General features: G+C 26.2%; 3 protein-coding genes across 6 annotated transcripts in view; 1 reads left to right on the top strand and 2 right to left on the bottom strand.

Annotated features, from left to right (window-relative positions):
- Positions 1–9,166, bottom strand: part of LOC102678817 — a 10,797-nt gene extending 1,631 nt beyond the window's left edge. The window contains exons 1-16 of one of the 4 annotated variants that reach the window (XM_006622274.2): positions 9,010–9,166; positions 7,829–8,055; positions 7,336–7,461; positions 6,872–7,057; positions 6,514–6,753; positions 6,339–6,443; positions 5,044–6,256; positions 4,557–4,671; positions 3,099–4,475; positions 2,750–2,992; positions 2,318–2,667; positions 1,919–2,183; positions 1,598–1,824; positions 1,265–1,506; positions 1,120–1,134; positions 94–591 (exon numbers count right to left, since the gene is read on the bottom strand). In XM_006622274.2, the coding sequence (XP_006622337.1) occupies positions 94–591; positions 1,120–1,134; positions 1,265–1,506; positions 1,598–1,824; positions 1,919–2,183; positions 2,318–2,667; positions 2,750–2,992; positions 3,099–4,475; positions 4,557–4,671; positions 5,044–6,256; positions 6,339–6,443; positions 6,514–6,753; positions 6,872–7,057; positions 7,336–7,461; positions 7,829–7,993 (5,367 nt within the window). In that variant the 5' untranslated portion in view covers positions 7,994–8,055; positions 9,010–9,166. Of the gene's footprint in view, positions 1–93; positions 592–1,119; positions 1,135–1,264; positions 1,507–1,597; positions 1,825–1,918; positions 2,184–2,317; positions 2,668–2,749; positions 2,993–3,098; positions 4,476–4,556; positions 4,672–5,043; positions 6,257–6,338; positions 6,444–6,513; positions 6,754–6,871; positions 7,058–7,335; positions 7,462–7,828; positions 8,056–8,867 lie in introns of all 4 variants that reach the window. The other 3 variants (XM_006622275.2, XM_006622276.2, XM_006622277.2) reach the window with 3 other exon arrangements.
- Positions 9,167–9,702: 536 nt separating this feature from the next.
- On the top strand, positions 9,703–12,083 carry LOC102678687 (ras-related protein Rab-30-like). The gene is made up of 5 exons (XM_006622273.2): positions 9,703–10,143; positions 10,342–10,425; positions 10,543–10,726; positions 10,789–10,940; positions 11,019–12,083. The coding sequence occupies exons 1-5, from the start codon at positions 10,057–10,059 to the stop codon at positions 11,127–11,129; spliced, it is 618 nt and encodes a 205-aa protein (XP_006622336.1). The 5' UTR covers positions 9,703–10,056; the 3' UTR covers positions 11,130–12,083.
- Positions 12,084–13,101: 1,018 nt separating this feature from the next.
- The window catches only part of LOC102674003 (retinol dehydrogenase 12-like), a 2,504-nt gene continuing 1,304 nt past the window's right edge, over positions 13,102–14,301 (bottom strand). Inside the window, exons 3-7 of the mRNA XM_031513599.1 lie at positions 14,212–14,301; positions 13,963–14,136; positions 13,677–13,880; positions 13,391–13,593; positions 13,102–13,329 (exon numbers count right to left, since the gene is read on the bottom strand). The exon at positions 14,212–14,301 is cut by the window's right edge and continues 8 nt beyond it. Coding sequence (XP_031369459.1) covers positions 13,132–13,329; positions 13,391–13,593; positions 13,677–13,880; positions 13,963–14,136; positions 14,212–14,301 — 869 coding nt within the window. The 3' untranslated portion in view covers positions 13,102–13,131. The remainder of the gene's footprint in view (positions 13,330–13,390; positions 13,594–13,676; positions 13,881–13,962; positions 14,137–14,211) is intronic.

Below are 14,301 nucleotides of genomic sequence, written 5' to 3'. Positions count from 1 at the left end.
ATATATATATCATATATAATATATATATATATATATATATATTAATTTTTTTAAATTTAAATTAAAAATTATAATATTAAATATATGATATATACCTGGTTCTGGTTCAATAGGTTCTTCTTTAATTTCTATATTAGTAAAATCAAAATGTTCTTCTTCTAATTGTTCCTCAGGTTCATCAATTGGTTCTTCTTTAATTTTAATATTTTTAAAAGATTTATCCACATTTTCCGTTTCAGGTATTTCTGTTTCAATATTTTCTTTTTCTATACTTTCTATATCAAGGTCTTCTTTATTATTGTATTCTAATTCTTGTTCTTCTATTTTTTCATTTTGTTCAATACAATCTATATTATCTTCAATTATAGTTTCTTCCTCTTTATTATCTCTTTCAGCAGGTTCTTCTGATACATTATCTTCTATTACATCATTCGACGGTTCTATTATTTCAAATTCAGTATTTAATGCTTCCACACTTAATTCATCAGTCTTATTATCCTCTATAAATGTTTCATCAGAGCTCTCCTTTTTTTCATCTTCCATTTCTTCAATTGTTTCTTCAAGCGCTAATGCAGATTTTTCCAAAGCTCTCTAATGATGTAAAAAGAGCAGAGTATTAATATATTAATTTTGATAAACTAATATATATATGTATTATGATATATACATACAATACAATACCTATATACAATATATATGATATAATAATAAAAATATATAATGCAATAAACGTACAACAAAATTTAATGTAAATAATATTTTTTATCATCTTTTAATTTGCATGGAATATTAAAAAAATTTGAATTAATAATTTAATTTTTATCATAAAATAATGTATGTATTCAATAAAATTCAAATCTTACCGAATACATATAACCAGTGATGTAACATGACTTTTATTCCTACTTATCTATAAAATGTTAAAAATCAATTCATAATAAAAAAAAATATGGTATAATTTCTATAAAAATAATTTAAAAGATTGAAAAATTAAATTAAATAAAATATATATTGCAGAATTTACATTACATTTTTCACTGCCTAATTCCACTATATCTATAAGTGCGGAAACTGTCTGGAAGTGCAATATATAAATATGAATTATTAAAAAGCACATACCACGAGACTCTTTTCCTATTTTTTTGTAAGAATGCAACAAATGGAAAATTTGTTAATAAATTTATATTGATATTTAATTGATTGAAAATATGAAAAAATATTAATATAATATTGAATTATATATACATAAAAAAACAAAACCAACCTTGTAATCATCGAGACACAATGGATGATAATTCTTTCCTTCAAAATTAATTGCTGGTCTTAAATGCCATTCTTCCTTTTCTTCATTATAAAATTGTTCAAATGCATCATGACACACTTGACATCTAGAATCTTCATCAGTTCCAGTAGGAACACTAGGTTGTGCAGCTTCTTGAGGAGAATCTTCTGCAGTAATACCTTCTGTATCAGCTGTCTGTTTTTCAGTTTCAAACCAACTTTGTACTATTGTAATAATATAAGTAGATAATTAGATATCTCGTTACACACAATATATTATAAAAAAGAAAATAATCATTAATTAATCATTTTTTACCTCTATCTTCTAAATCTTCAATTTCTTCAAATTGTATCCAATCGCTTACATCATAATACCAAGGTCGTGAATGAGCTTTCCTTGCAGAATCTCTTTCTCGTCTATTTTGTCTAAAATGCCAATCTAAATGATGACTATATCGAGTTGCCAATTCCGGTGCAAATCTAGCGCCACAAGAACTACATTGCATACCACTATACAATGCTGCTGCAATAGCTGGTTGTTTACTAAAATAAAGAATATTTTCAATTAAAAAAAAAATTGACTTAATAATATTTTATTATTATTTAATATTTAATAATTATTTTATAAAATACTTACACTTTAAGTGTTTCTGGTTTATCAAATGAAACTGGAATAATTTCTGGTTCTTTCTTTTCTTCCTCTTCTTGTTTTTTTTGTTCAGAGAGATTCGATACAATACCAGTTTCAACTAATCTCTGGAACAATTCATTCATATTCAATGGTAATGATAATGGTGGAGCAGCTGCAGGTGGATTTTCTGCTGGTTCAGCTTGATATGATAATCCAGATGATGGTGCCATTGCAGAAGGCAAAGCGGAAGATAACATATCTAATTGCAAATCTGGAACAAAACAAATTTTCGCTACAAGTCTAATGCAATATTACGCAAAAAAATATATTATATTTTTTTTCAAATATTAGTACATTAATATTACATACACAAGATATATACCATTTTATAAATATAATATTTACCCGGTTTAGGAGTAGATCTAAGATCTGAACCATCTTGCGATGTTGATTCATGTTCAACGGCAGAAAATTGCGTTGGTGTAGAAGCTGTATCCACTTTCGGTTTTTGTGTCAATAAAGGTGGGGTAGGTGGTGCTTCAATAGGTTCTTCACCTTTCATACCTGCAATCTTAACATATCCTGGTCGGACACCTCTAGGTAATACCGAAAATCTTATAAAATGTTTTTTATCTCTGACTATAATAGGCTTAGGCAATCCTCCAAATTCTACTTTAAATGGTCGTCCATTTAAAAGAACTGTTTGTAATGAATCTATAAATTCAAGCGTATGAGGTTTTCCTTCAATTTCAAATCTGTAAATGATATTATTATATATTGAAACGTTATTTTATATATTTTTAAATTATTGCTTATAAAAATATGAATATAACTTACATTTGAGGTTTTGCATCTAAAAATACAGGAACCATATTACGAGCATTAATAATAAGATTAATTTTGGCAACTACTAAGTCTGTTCTCTTTACAGTACCAATCTTAACAAGGGGTGGAGGTCCTTCTAATTTGACACTAACCTTTTTACCACCAAGATCTACTGTTACAGGCATACCACCGAAATAACATTCATACCATTTATCATCAATATATAATTCTCTCGTCGGCGCACCCAACTTAATTCTGAAAATAATAATAATAAATAAAATTTAAATAAATATTAATAATATTTTTAATTAAATCAAAAAATAAATAAATGAAAGAAACATTATTTTGCATAAATACATACCGATGAACTTCACCTTCATAAATAAATTCTTTGTATTGATCATTAAATGCGCAAGTTATAGTGATTTTATCGTCGATTAAAACTCGTCGTATACCGTCTTGAAATCCGATTTCTCTTGGATCGTCCCAATTCATAAAAACAACTCCAGTTTGACCATAATATCTAATTTCACGTGGTATATGTTGTATATCTATATCTATAGATTTCATAGTATCTCTTGCAATTTCATCCAATAATTTTGGATCTGGTGGTGGTAATTCACGACTATGAGGATTTGGATTCTTTATCATTGTCGTGGTATAATTTTGATCACTATCTTCAAGATCATATTTTGAGGATGAACTTGGTGATACATTTCTTGAAGCATTCAAAGACATATTTGGATTTGATATAAGATTCGTCATTGGTCCATTATTTATTATCATTCCAGGTCCATTTATTCCAGATAATGACATAGGTGGATTACCCATAGGTCCGATCGGGCCATTAGGTAATAAATTTGACATAAGCGGCCCATTCGGTCCTATAGGTCCCATCATTCCAGGTCCTAAACGAGGATTTGGACCCATAGTATGATTAAAGCCACCATGATATTGATAATCTGGTCGCATTGGACCGAAATGTCTTGGATTCTGCCATGGACCAACTGGTCTAAAATCTGAATTAAAATGTCCTTGTGGACCACCATATGGAGGTCCAGGTGGATGAGCCCATGGTCCTGGTTGTTGCCAAGGTTGAGTTTGCCATCTAGGACCATTTGGATTTCTTGCAATAGGATGATCTTTATTTCTAATCATTTCTTTATCAGCAGAAGGACTGAATGTAGATGTACGATCTGATGGACCTGTTATATCTAAATTTACACCTTTTTCCCATACAATAGAACCAACTTCTTTTTCTTTTCGTTGTGCAGCTCTTAATTTTCGATCTTCACTCATATGTAAAACTTCTTGAATAAGAGTATTATATTGAGTTTTAGTAATAGTACCTTGATTCAATTGTTCAGCAGCTTGTTTCATTATTATTTCAATATTTCTATCCTCATTTTTTTCGGGTTTATCATTTTCTCGACCCCGTCGACCTGATCTATTATCTTGATCTTCATTCGATAATGTTCTCCTTCTTTCTTTAGGATCATCTGGAAGTTTGTTATAAAGCCTGAGTCTACCCAACCTATCTCTGTTACGATCTCTGTTATCCCGCTTATCATCATTATTATTAGCTTGTTTTTCTCTATCATTCTTTGACGGTGTTTTTAATTTTGCCCAACTATCTTTACCATCTTCACCAGATATTACAGGTGGAGGTGGTGTAGGTGGCCGTCCAGCTTTAGGATGAGTCAATGTTCGTAAATCAACATCTTCATTTCCAAATAATCTATAAAATAAAAAAATTTATATTAATTAAGAATAATACTTCATACAATTGAAAAAGAAAAAATAGAATAAAAATACACACGCATCAAATTTTTCAGCTTTTGTTTTCTTTGCTAAAGCAGATTCCATATGTTCTGAAGTTTGTCTTTTATTGGTATTAACTGGTGGTGGCAATACACGTAAATCTAAGTCCTCTTCTGAAAAAAATTTTGAAATAAAGTGAAATAACTCAAATATTATACAAGTATTATATGTATATTTAATTTTACCAATATATAGGATCATTGCATCCTCTTTTGCATGCTAGTTTTATATCTTGAAAAACGAAAAATATTTGTTCGAAACAGAAATAAAGAATATATTATTTATAAATAAGATATTTTAATGCTTCACCCTTAAAATTTAGAGTAATATTGCAGCTGAAATTCTTTTGACACTCAATATTTAGGATTAAGGATATTATAGGAATCATACATCATATAAAGTAACTCACCATTAAACAATGAAAAGTACTTGATATGTGTTTATAAATAGTTTGTATTTGTACTGAACGTAAGATATTAACTCACTCTTTTCTAATACCGAAGTGGCTGCACCTGGAAGAGGTAGAGTTGCTCTCAAATCTTCATCCTTGCTGGATGATTCCACAGTTGGTTCCACAGTAGTTTGAACGTTTCCAGCATTTACTGGAGAGCGTTCGGGACTAAGACTGCCATCCTTATTACGCCTTACGTAATTTCTTTGTCTAGCATTTGGTCTGATTTCTTTAAATGTAGGTGGATGAGGAGGAGAGACTATCAATGAACCAGATTGCTCCTCCTCAGTAACACCACCAGAATTATTTAGAACTGAATTGGATTTTGCATCATTACGCCTGGGAATTCTATATGGAGGGCTTGGACTGCGCTTTCTCGATTTTGTATTCTTTTTTCGATTTTTACAGGTTTGAAAGGATTGAGGAGAGGTACGCGAAGATGGTGAACTGTCTCCACTGTCTTTTTCACGAGATTTGGATCTAACAGGACTGGCATCTCTGTCGACTTTTGGTATTTTACTCGGAGATGTTTGAGGTTGTTTAGATCGCGATTTATTACCTACTTTTCTATGCGAGGATTTCGAGGAAGCGGAAGATTTATCGATCGTCGACGATGAAGAACTTCGAGAATTCGAAATCTTTGAATCTTTCGACTTAGAATCGTTACTCCCACCTCCTCTATTACCCACGGATAAAGAACTATTACTACCCACAGATAGATTTTGAGAACCTTTGGAACTATTACTGTTTAGGTTACCACTACTATTACTAGACAATCGAGGGTCTTTCTTTTGACTTGTTCGATGCGACACAGCATCTTTATTTGCGTTACCACTGAAATTTTTATTATTATTATTATTGTTGAGGTTCGTATTAGCATTATTGTTATTACTAGCGTTTAATGTCGCAGTATCGGAGCCGGCAAGATTTGTCGGAGACTTGTTGATAGTGCTAGTCACAGCCTGTTTCGAAAGTATCTGCTGTTTTAATTGATCTGAAAGTACAGTGTTTGTATTTGCTGCTAACTGCGATTGGGCTTCACCCCGCGAATCCTTTTGAGTTGGTGTACTTATTCGCTGACGAGGATCCACACTTGAAACTGATATATCTTGAACCGAGGTAGTCTTTAATCTTGGATCACGAGATACAGGTTTAGCTGATGCCACTGCTATACTACTAGCTGGTGCAATTCGTGGGCCATTATTTATTCCTGCATTTTTTAGAAGCGAAGCTGTTGCTGCTGGAAACTAATAATTAAAAAAAAATATTATAAATAATATATTATAAAATAATTTAGTTTTATTGTTTAAATAATTACTGAATAACTACCTGTTTAGCTACTTGTTTGGGTGCTTGGCTTGGCACAGTAGTTGCAACAAGTTTCCCTTGTGTGATAGTTTCTGTGCTTGATGTAATATGCGTTGTAACTGTCACCTATAAATAAAAAATAAACAAAATTTAACTATAATTCAAATATATAATTAAAAAACATTCTGTAACTTACCAGTTCAGCTTTTAAATTCCCAGCTTGTTTATCAAGTTGCCGTTGTTGTTGTTCTAAATTAGCTTTAGCTTGAAGTAATTCTAATTCAATTTTTTTCTTTTGCAATTCTATCAGTTCTCGTTGTTTTTTTAATAATTGTTCTCGCATTGCTGCTTCTGTAGGTGTTACTGGATCACCTGGTGGAAGCTTAACAGGTGCTACAATTGGTTGTGAGACAATAGATGTTGCTGATTGTTGAGGCTAGAAATAATAAATATATATATATATATATATACATCTTTTGTTTTATATGTACATATTTTTTTATGTTTAGAATATAATTATATAATTATATCTATCATGAAGTTATTAAACTAACCATTGAAAAAAAACGAGGATTAACATGAATAGATCCCGAAGAAACACTAGTGGGAGAGGCAGTGATTGGCCAGGCAGGATCAATACTTTGCACTCGTACATCTAAAGAAAATAATTTCTTTGCTGGAAATACATCATTCCAGGTTTGCCTTAATTTCCACATGCTAGCTCGTGTATTCTCATCCACCTGTACATTCATGTATTCATATTATTTTGATTTTTAAATTCATATTTTTTTTTTCTTTTTATAAGAAGTTAGCTTTACACTAAAGACAGTATAAAAATAAAAGTACAATAACCTGATATTGACTAAATAATTATCTTATAGATCTAGGAATATAAAGCAGTTTTGTATTTGCAATTGTATTCTATTAAAATACAAATATAATATCAACACATTAAACTTTGTAATATAATAAGACATATCTCTAAAAACATTTTATACATATTAATTAGAAAACATACCTTTTCAAATACTCCACAAAAAGTGTTTACAATATTTTGAGTGAAGAGATTCAAATATGCTCCATTAACATTCTTCACAATTGAATCAATCAAATAAAGAACAGGTAATTTGATCTCGCTTCTCACCTATTAAAATATATATTATAATTTATATTAACAAATTTTAGCCATTACTTCATACCATAATAAAAAGATAACAAATACAATTAAAGAACAAAAAAGAAGAGGTGATTATATAAATAATTACAGTGTATTGTGCAATTTATTATAATCTATGTAACTTTATTTATCATATTTATTTTTGTTTTATCTTAAATAAGGAAAGGTATGAAATACAGCTTTACTATTTTTAGCAATGTATAATTTATAAATATTTGAAATAAAATGCAACATATAGATTTCCAAGATTTCCTATTCTCTTATATATAATACAAAATTAATATTAAAGTACATAATAATATAAATTAATTTTAAATTACAATAGATAAATAACCTTTTGCAAATGATTTTCAACAGCTTGAACAATAGCTGGTGCATGTTCTATATTATCTTCAGCCAGCATAGTAAGCATATTAATCAATGGTTTACTGTTGATCGTCAAATCAGACAATGATGAGATGTACTCATCTGCTATTTCCTTAGATTTTGTTGATGTCATGATGTTGTGTTGCCAGTTGATAAATGCAACAAATCTTCGTCAAATTGACAGTGGTAATCAAACTGTGACACACAAAGAAATAAGCATTAAAAATACTAATATGCTTTTTAATACAGGAAGGCAATAAAATAAACACAATCTCTTATTGACTTTTTATTGAAGTAACATATTGAATGACAAGAATTTATCAATATTTTATGATGCAACTTCAATAATTATTGTAAAGCATTCTTAATATAGAAAAATATTTTATATAAGACTTCTTTAAAAGTAAAGATTTTATTTTTAAACATAAGAATATTAAAAAATATAAAATTATCTATATATTGATTGTTTAAAAATTTACATATATATTTTTATAACTTTGAAAAGAAATAATAAAATATTAATTGAATAAATAAGTGAATAATTATTGTTTATTTTGTTTATATTGTGATGTTATAATAAAATTAGAAAATATTCTAATATACATAAAAAATAAATAAAAAATTTTAAATAAAATTATTTATTGTATAAATAAGAAATTAATACAAAATCTTTGTGTATTATTTTTTGATTTTCTGGTTAGGCTAGTTTAGTTTCAATGAATAAATATATAGACTAAAAATATTGAATACATATACAATTATTCAAAATTTTGTTGTCCTAAACAAATTAATCACAATTAATTAACTTAAAACATCATCTTGAACAGAAATAGTACATTACTATATTCTATTTATATAATATTACTTGAAATCTTTTTACAAAAGATTGAGAGACGTCATATACATATCGATTTTTTCTTTCATTTAACAATTATACACTTTCCAAAAGCTTTTATTACACTATTATTGCAATGTCCATGCACGTTCTAGAAATTTAGCACAAATACCTAAGTGTATACGAATAACTAACACGCATCTGGATTTCCTTAACGCTTGACGAGCAAACTTGAACGACATTCAGTATTATAACTTCACGTTCTATAGTGAGCTTTATCAAGAACACTATAAGTGACACTAGTTTACATTTACCTTTTTAACGCATTTCGAAAAAATAGAAATATCCCGAAACACGATTATTTTGACTTTTCGCGATAATCACGCGGACACTACTGCTACGCCAAACGGGATATCCACGTAAAATGGCTACCATTCCTTTGTACCTTCTAACGGGATTACAGATATGTAATACTCATTGTGATTGGACAAATTTCTTACTCTGTCGGTTGAATTTTAGTAAATGACCAATCATATATTCCCTTATAGAATACAACTAGTTTGCTTAGTATACCAGAATTTTACAATTATCCGCGCGTGTCGCTAGTGGCGAAATGGAAGTATATAGGTGCATTTTCATTGTTACGATATTTATATAAGAGAAATTTATATTAAACGATAAAATAATATGAAATTAAAAAATATTCAAATTTATTGAATTATTGCAAATATAATAAATATTTATAGTTTGATTATTAATTATATGTTTTAAATGTATAAAATTTTTGTTATATTCATAAATATTGTCTATAAAATTATAATTTATATTATTACAACTAATATATAATAATATTTTTAACTTTAGAATTTTAATAAATATTTGTATAATTTTAATTTACAAAATCAAATTTAAAAATAATATTATAAATATAGTGTAAAAACTTATATATATATATATATACATGTATATATATATATATATACACAAAACTAAAAATTTCATTATTTCTAAATCATGATAACGTCATAATTCAATGGCGGGGTCGAGAGAAAACGTCATTTTGACAGAATGGCAGAAAGTCTAGAAAGTCAATTACAATTTATATTAAGTACATGTTTTTATTTATCTTATAAAAATGTAAAATTGTCTATTCATTAAATCGTAAAAATAAGAAACAGAAAATAATGTCATAAATAATTTCCTTTAAAATAACTAAAAAAAGTAAATTTCATTAAACGAAGTATATTATAAAATTTTATTGCGTCGTCAAAGTGAACGGTTGCAAAAATTGTACGTGTCGTGTTTGCAAATGCATCGTTAGTTTTACACAGAGTTCCTGACCGTAATACGGTACGGATGTGATGGAGGATTATAAATTTCTCTTTAAAGTTGTACTCGTAGGAAATGCGGGTGTCGGCAAGACTTGCCTCGTGCGCAGATTTACCCAGGTATACATGCATATACACGTGTATTATTAATTAAATCATATTATTTTTTAATAAAAACATATTTCTTTATATATTTTATATACTTTTTATATATATTATTCCATCTGTTTTTATATAATTGTACATATATGGTTTGTATATTTAAAATATAATATTTTTATATATGCGTTTTTAATTATATATATATTTATCTTGTAGGGATTATTTCCTCCAGGTCAAGGTGCAACAATAGGTGTTGATTTTATGATTAAAACTGTAGAAGTAGAAAATGAGAAAGTTAAAGTATGTATATGATATAATATATTATGATTCACTCAATGTTTAAATATATATTTTTAAAGTAATTTTGTCATTTTCAAAATAATTTTGTAAATAAAAATTAATGTTGTTTTTTTTTAGCTTCAAATCTGGGATACTGCTGGTCAAGAAAGATTTCGATCAATAACACAAAGTTATTATAGATCAGCTCATGCTTTGATTTTAGTATATGATATTTCTTGTCAACCTACATTTGATTGTTTACCAGATTGGTTAAGAGAAATTGAAGAATATGCAAGTAATAAAGTTCTTAGGATATTAGTAGGTAAGTAATATCTATATTATTATAATGATATATTATGTATTAAATATAATTAATTATTTTAGGTAATAAAATTGATCGAGAAGACAGAGAAATACCAACACATGTAGGAGAAGATTTTGCACAAAGACATGGAATGTACTTTTTAGAAACTTCAGCTAAAGAAGCAGAAAATGTAGAGCGATTATTTATGGAAATAGCTGCTGAACTCATGGAGGTAAAATGGAATAAATTCTTTATTTAAATAACTTTTGTTTGAAGAATTAATTAAAATCAAATTAATATATTATTTTAGCAAGCACGCAGTAAAGAGCTACCTAGATATGAAACAAATACAACTTCAATAAATGGAAAAACAACATCAATTGGTGATACAAGTAACTGTGGTTGTAGTAGACTTTCTTAAGTAGCTTTTATATCTATGATTAAGTCATTCAACAAATGCATAATTTCAGTTGCTAAATATGTATGTAGAATATTATCATACAGTTTTTATAGAATATGAAGATTGAATTGCAATATTAGTCAATCTTCTATAACTAAATGAAAAGAATTTTAATATTAAAATCTTTGATATTATATGTTAGCATCTAGTGTTAACAAGCAAATTATATTGATAATTTTGTTGCAAAAAATATTTAATATCTGAAATTAAAATGAATTTTAAGTATGTTGATATATATTTGTTTCTGAATTTGTTTTTATAAATACTGACTGAAGTTTTTATATTAAAATATTTTGCATTTAAATGATAAGTTAAAAACATATTATTTGATGTTGTATCCATAAATGGAAGTTTACTGTATATTTTATAGTATTTTTTGTTATGTCAGAAAGTACAAATAAGTATTTCATATTTGGTGACTGAATAAGAAGTCATTATGAATATAAGATTTTTACTAAAAATTATAAGCCTAATATTGTCCAAAATTTTCCCAAATTTGCAGTATAAATGTTTATAATACTGCTTTAAGTCAACTGAAGTAAACTGAAATTTGATATTAAAATGCAAATATATATTTATTTACGTTATCATAGTTAATGTAAATTATTATAAATAATTTTTTACTTTATCATTGCTTATTATAATGGGTGCGCAAGACCAGTATATTATTAGCATTTGCACAGCCAAAGTTTTGTTGTATTTTCTAAGATTTTATATTTATGTGCAATTTTTAAATAATAGATAATTAAAGTGTTTGTTCCGTCTTTATATTATTTAAAGTTTATAATTTATAAATTTTTATTATTATTTATGAATAAGATATTTCTTATTCATACAATCAATAATATAATTTTTTTAGCACATTATTCTAGTCTTTATCTCTTTTTATATTTTAATAAAAATTCACAAATTATCTCATATTTTATACAATTATATCATAGAATTTTGTATAATATTATGTGATAGATCACTACTATTTTTTACATGTTTTTAAAAAAAAAAAAGTTAAGTATTTATCTTTTTTACTTTACATAATTTAAAAATTAAACAATTATAAAATAGAATCAGAATATATTCTTTTCAAATATATTATTATAAAATTATATTATAAAATTATTTATTATTTGTGTTTCTATTGATATTTAGATAATCTATATTAATATTAAATTATAATAATTATCTATAAAGATATACTAAAACATTTTATGTAATTTTTTGTTAAGAATATCGTATGTTATGATATATAAAAATTGTTGCGATTCTTATATAATTATGCTGTTCTAACGAATGTTTTAAATTCTGATTACACTTCTTGTGCAATAATATTTTATTAACATAATTTTTAAATAATACAGAATATGCAAATTTTATAATAAAATTTTATTGATAAAAAACATATCACTTTAAGTACAGATAAAAGACAACTATAAAGTCCTGGATTTTTTTAATTTATCTAAAATTTAAAAATATTTCATAAAAGATATTAAATTTATGTATTATTTAAAATATAATCTAATACATAGAAATATTATATTATTTAGAAATGATCAGTTTTGAATTTAAAAATTGTTACAATAAATGACAAATAATTTTGTTTTATTTCAAAATATTTTACTTATGAAACATTTTTAAATAGTCCACTTTATTTAGTTGTGTTTTATGTGTTCATTTTATATTAACATATATTATACTGAATTATTAAAAATAATCAGAATACTTTTATTAAAAATATATCTAACTTTTTTCAATTGATAAAATCTTTAATACACTTCTGCCATGTAAGTTTGTTGTAAAATTTTAAGACATCCATTTAATAATATTTATATAAATAAATATAAATTGAAAATATATATATTTATTTAAAAAATTATTCCTTTCAAAAAAAATATATATATTACTAAAAAATATATCATTATATCATAATTTGTCATCATAATTTGTTTGAATATAATCATTTATATTTTTATTGTACATAATGAAAAAAGTCATTTAGCTGTACTTGTTGAAGGGATAAATCAAATAATTTTTTTTGAATAGATAAATTCGACGCATCTGAATGAGCCCGACTGGAACGACAATTATTAATATATATACCACCACAGTTTTCAATTGTTTTATTTACTGCTGCATATATAATAGATATAGCTCCTTGTTTGGGAGTCTGAAAAAAATATTTTAATACTCTAATCTTTTAATTATAAAATAAATATTAACATATTTACCTTAAAAATATATTGATAAAATGATCTATATTTCCAAATATAGGAATGTATAAAAAGTTCTGTAAATACTAATCCAGGATGTACAGAATAAACTTGTATATAATATTGTTTTTCTTTTAAAAGATTTTGTAGGCCTTTTGTGAATATTTCTTGTGCTAATTTACTTTGTGCATATGCATATTTAGTGAGGAATTTGTTTCTATCTGAAGCATGAAATTTTCATGAATGAAAATATAAATTGCAAATGAAAAATAAGAATGTAAAAATATGATAATATAATACTTACTATTAATGTCATTAAAATTAATTTTACCTATAAGATGAGCACAAGAAGTAATATTAACAATTCTACTACACTGTTCAGGAAGTCCACCAGCTTTTAATAATGGTAAAAGTTCAGCCGTTAATAAAAAATGTGACAAATAATTTACAGCCCATTGTTGTTCAAAACTATCCACTGTTTCTTGATAAGGACAAAACATGACACCAGCTAAAAAGAGTAAATATAATTGATTTTATTTCAATTTTATATAAATTTTTATATAATTTTTTATATTATTTACTTTCTTTACCATTATTAATTAAAACATGAATCTCTTTGTAATCTTTTTTTATTTCTATAGCAAATTGTTTTACAGATTGTAAAGATGAATTATCAAGTTTATATATTTTTGCTTTGCCAGTATTAATACCAGATTCTCTAATTTGGAAAATAGCTTTCTCACCTGCAAAAGGTGTTCTACAAGCTAAAAAAAAAATTATATATAAAATATTAAAAAAAAATTTTAATAAATGAAATATAATTAAAATTTTAAATTTACCAATTATTACTTCCATATCAAGTTCTAAAAATGCTTTTACTACTTCAAATCCAATTCCTCTGGATCCTCCTGTTACGATTGCAATCCTTC

This window comes from Apis dorsata, unplaced genomic scaffold (genome assembly GCF_000469605.1).
Source record: "Apis dorsata unplaced genomic scaffold, Apis dorsata 1.3 scaffold_683, whole genome shotgun sequence".
NCBI classification, from domain to species: Eukaryota; Metazoa; Arthropoda; class Insecta; order Hymenoptera; family Apidae; genus Apis; species Apis dorsata.
Note: the sequence above shows the minus strand (reverse complement) of the source record. Positions and strands in the feature narration are given on the sequence as shown.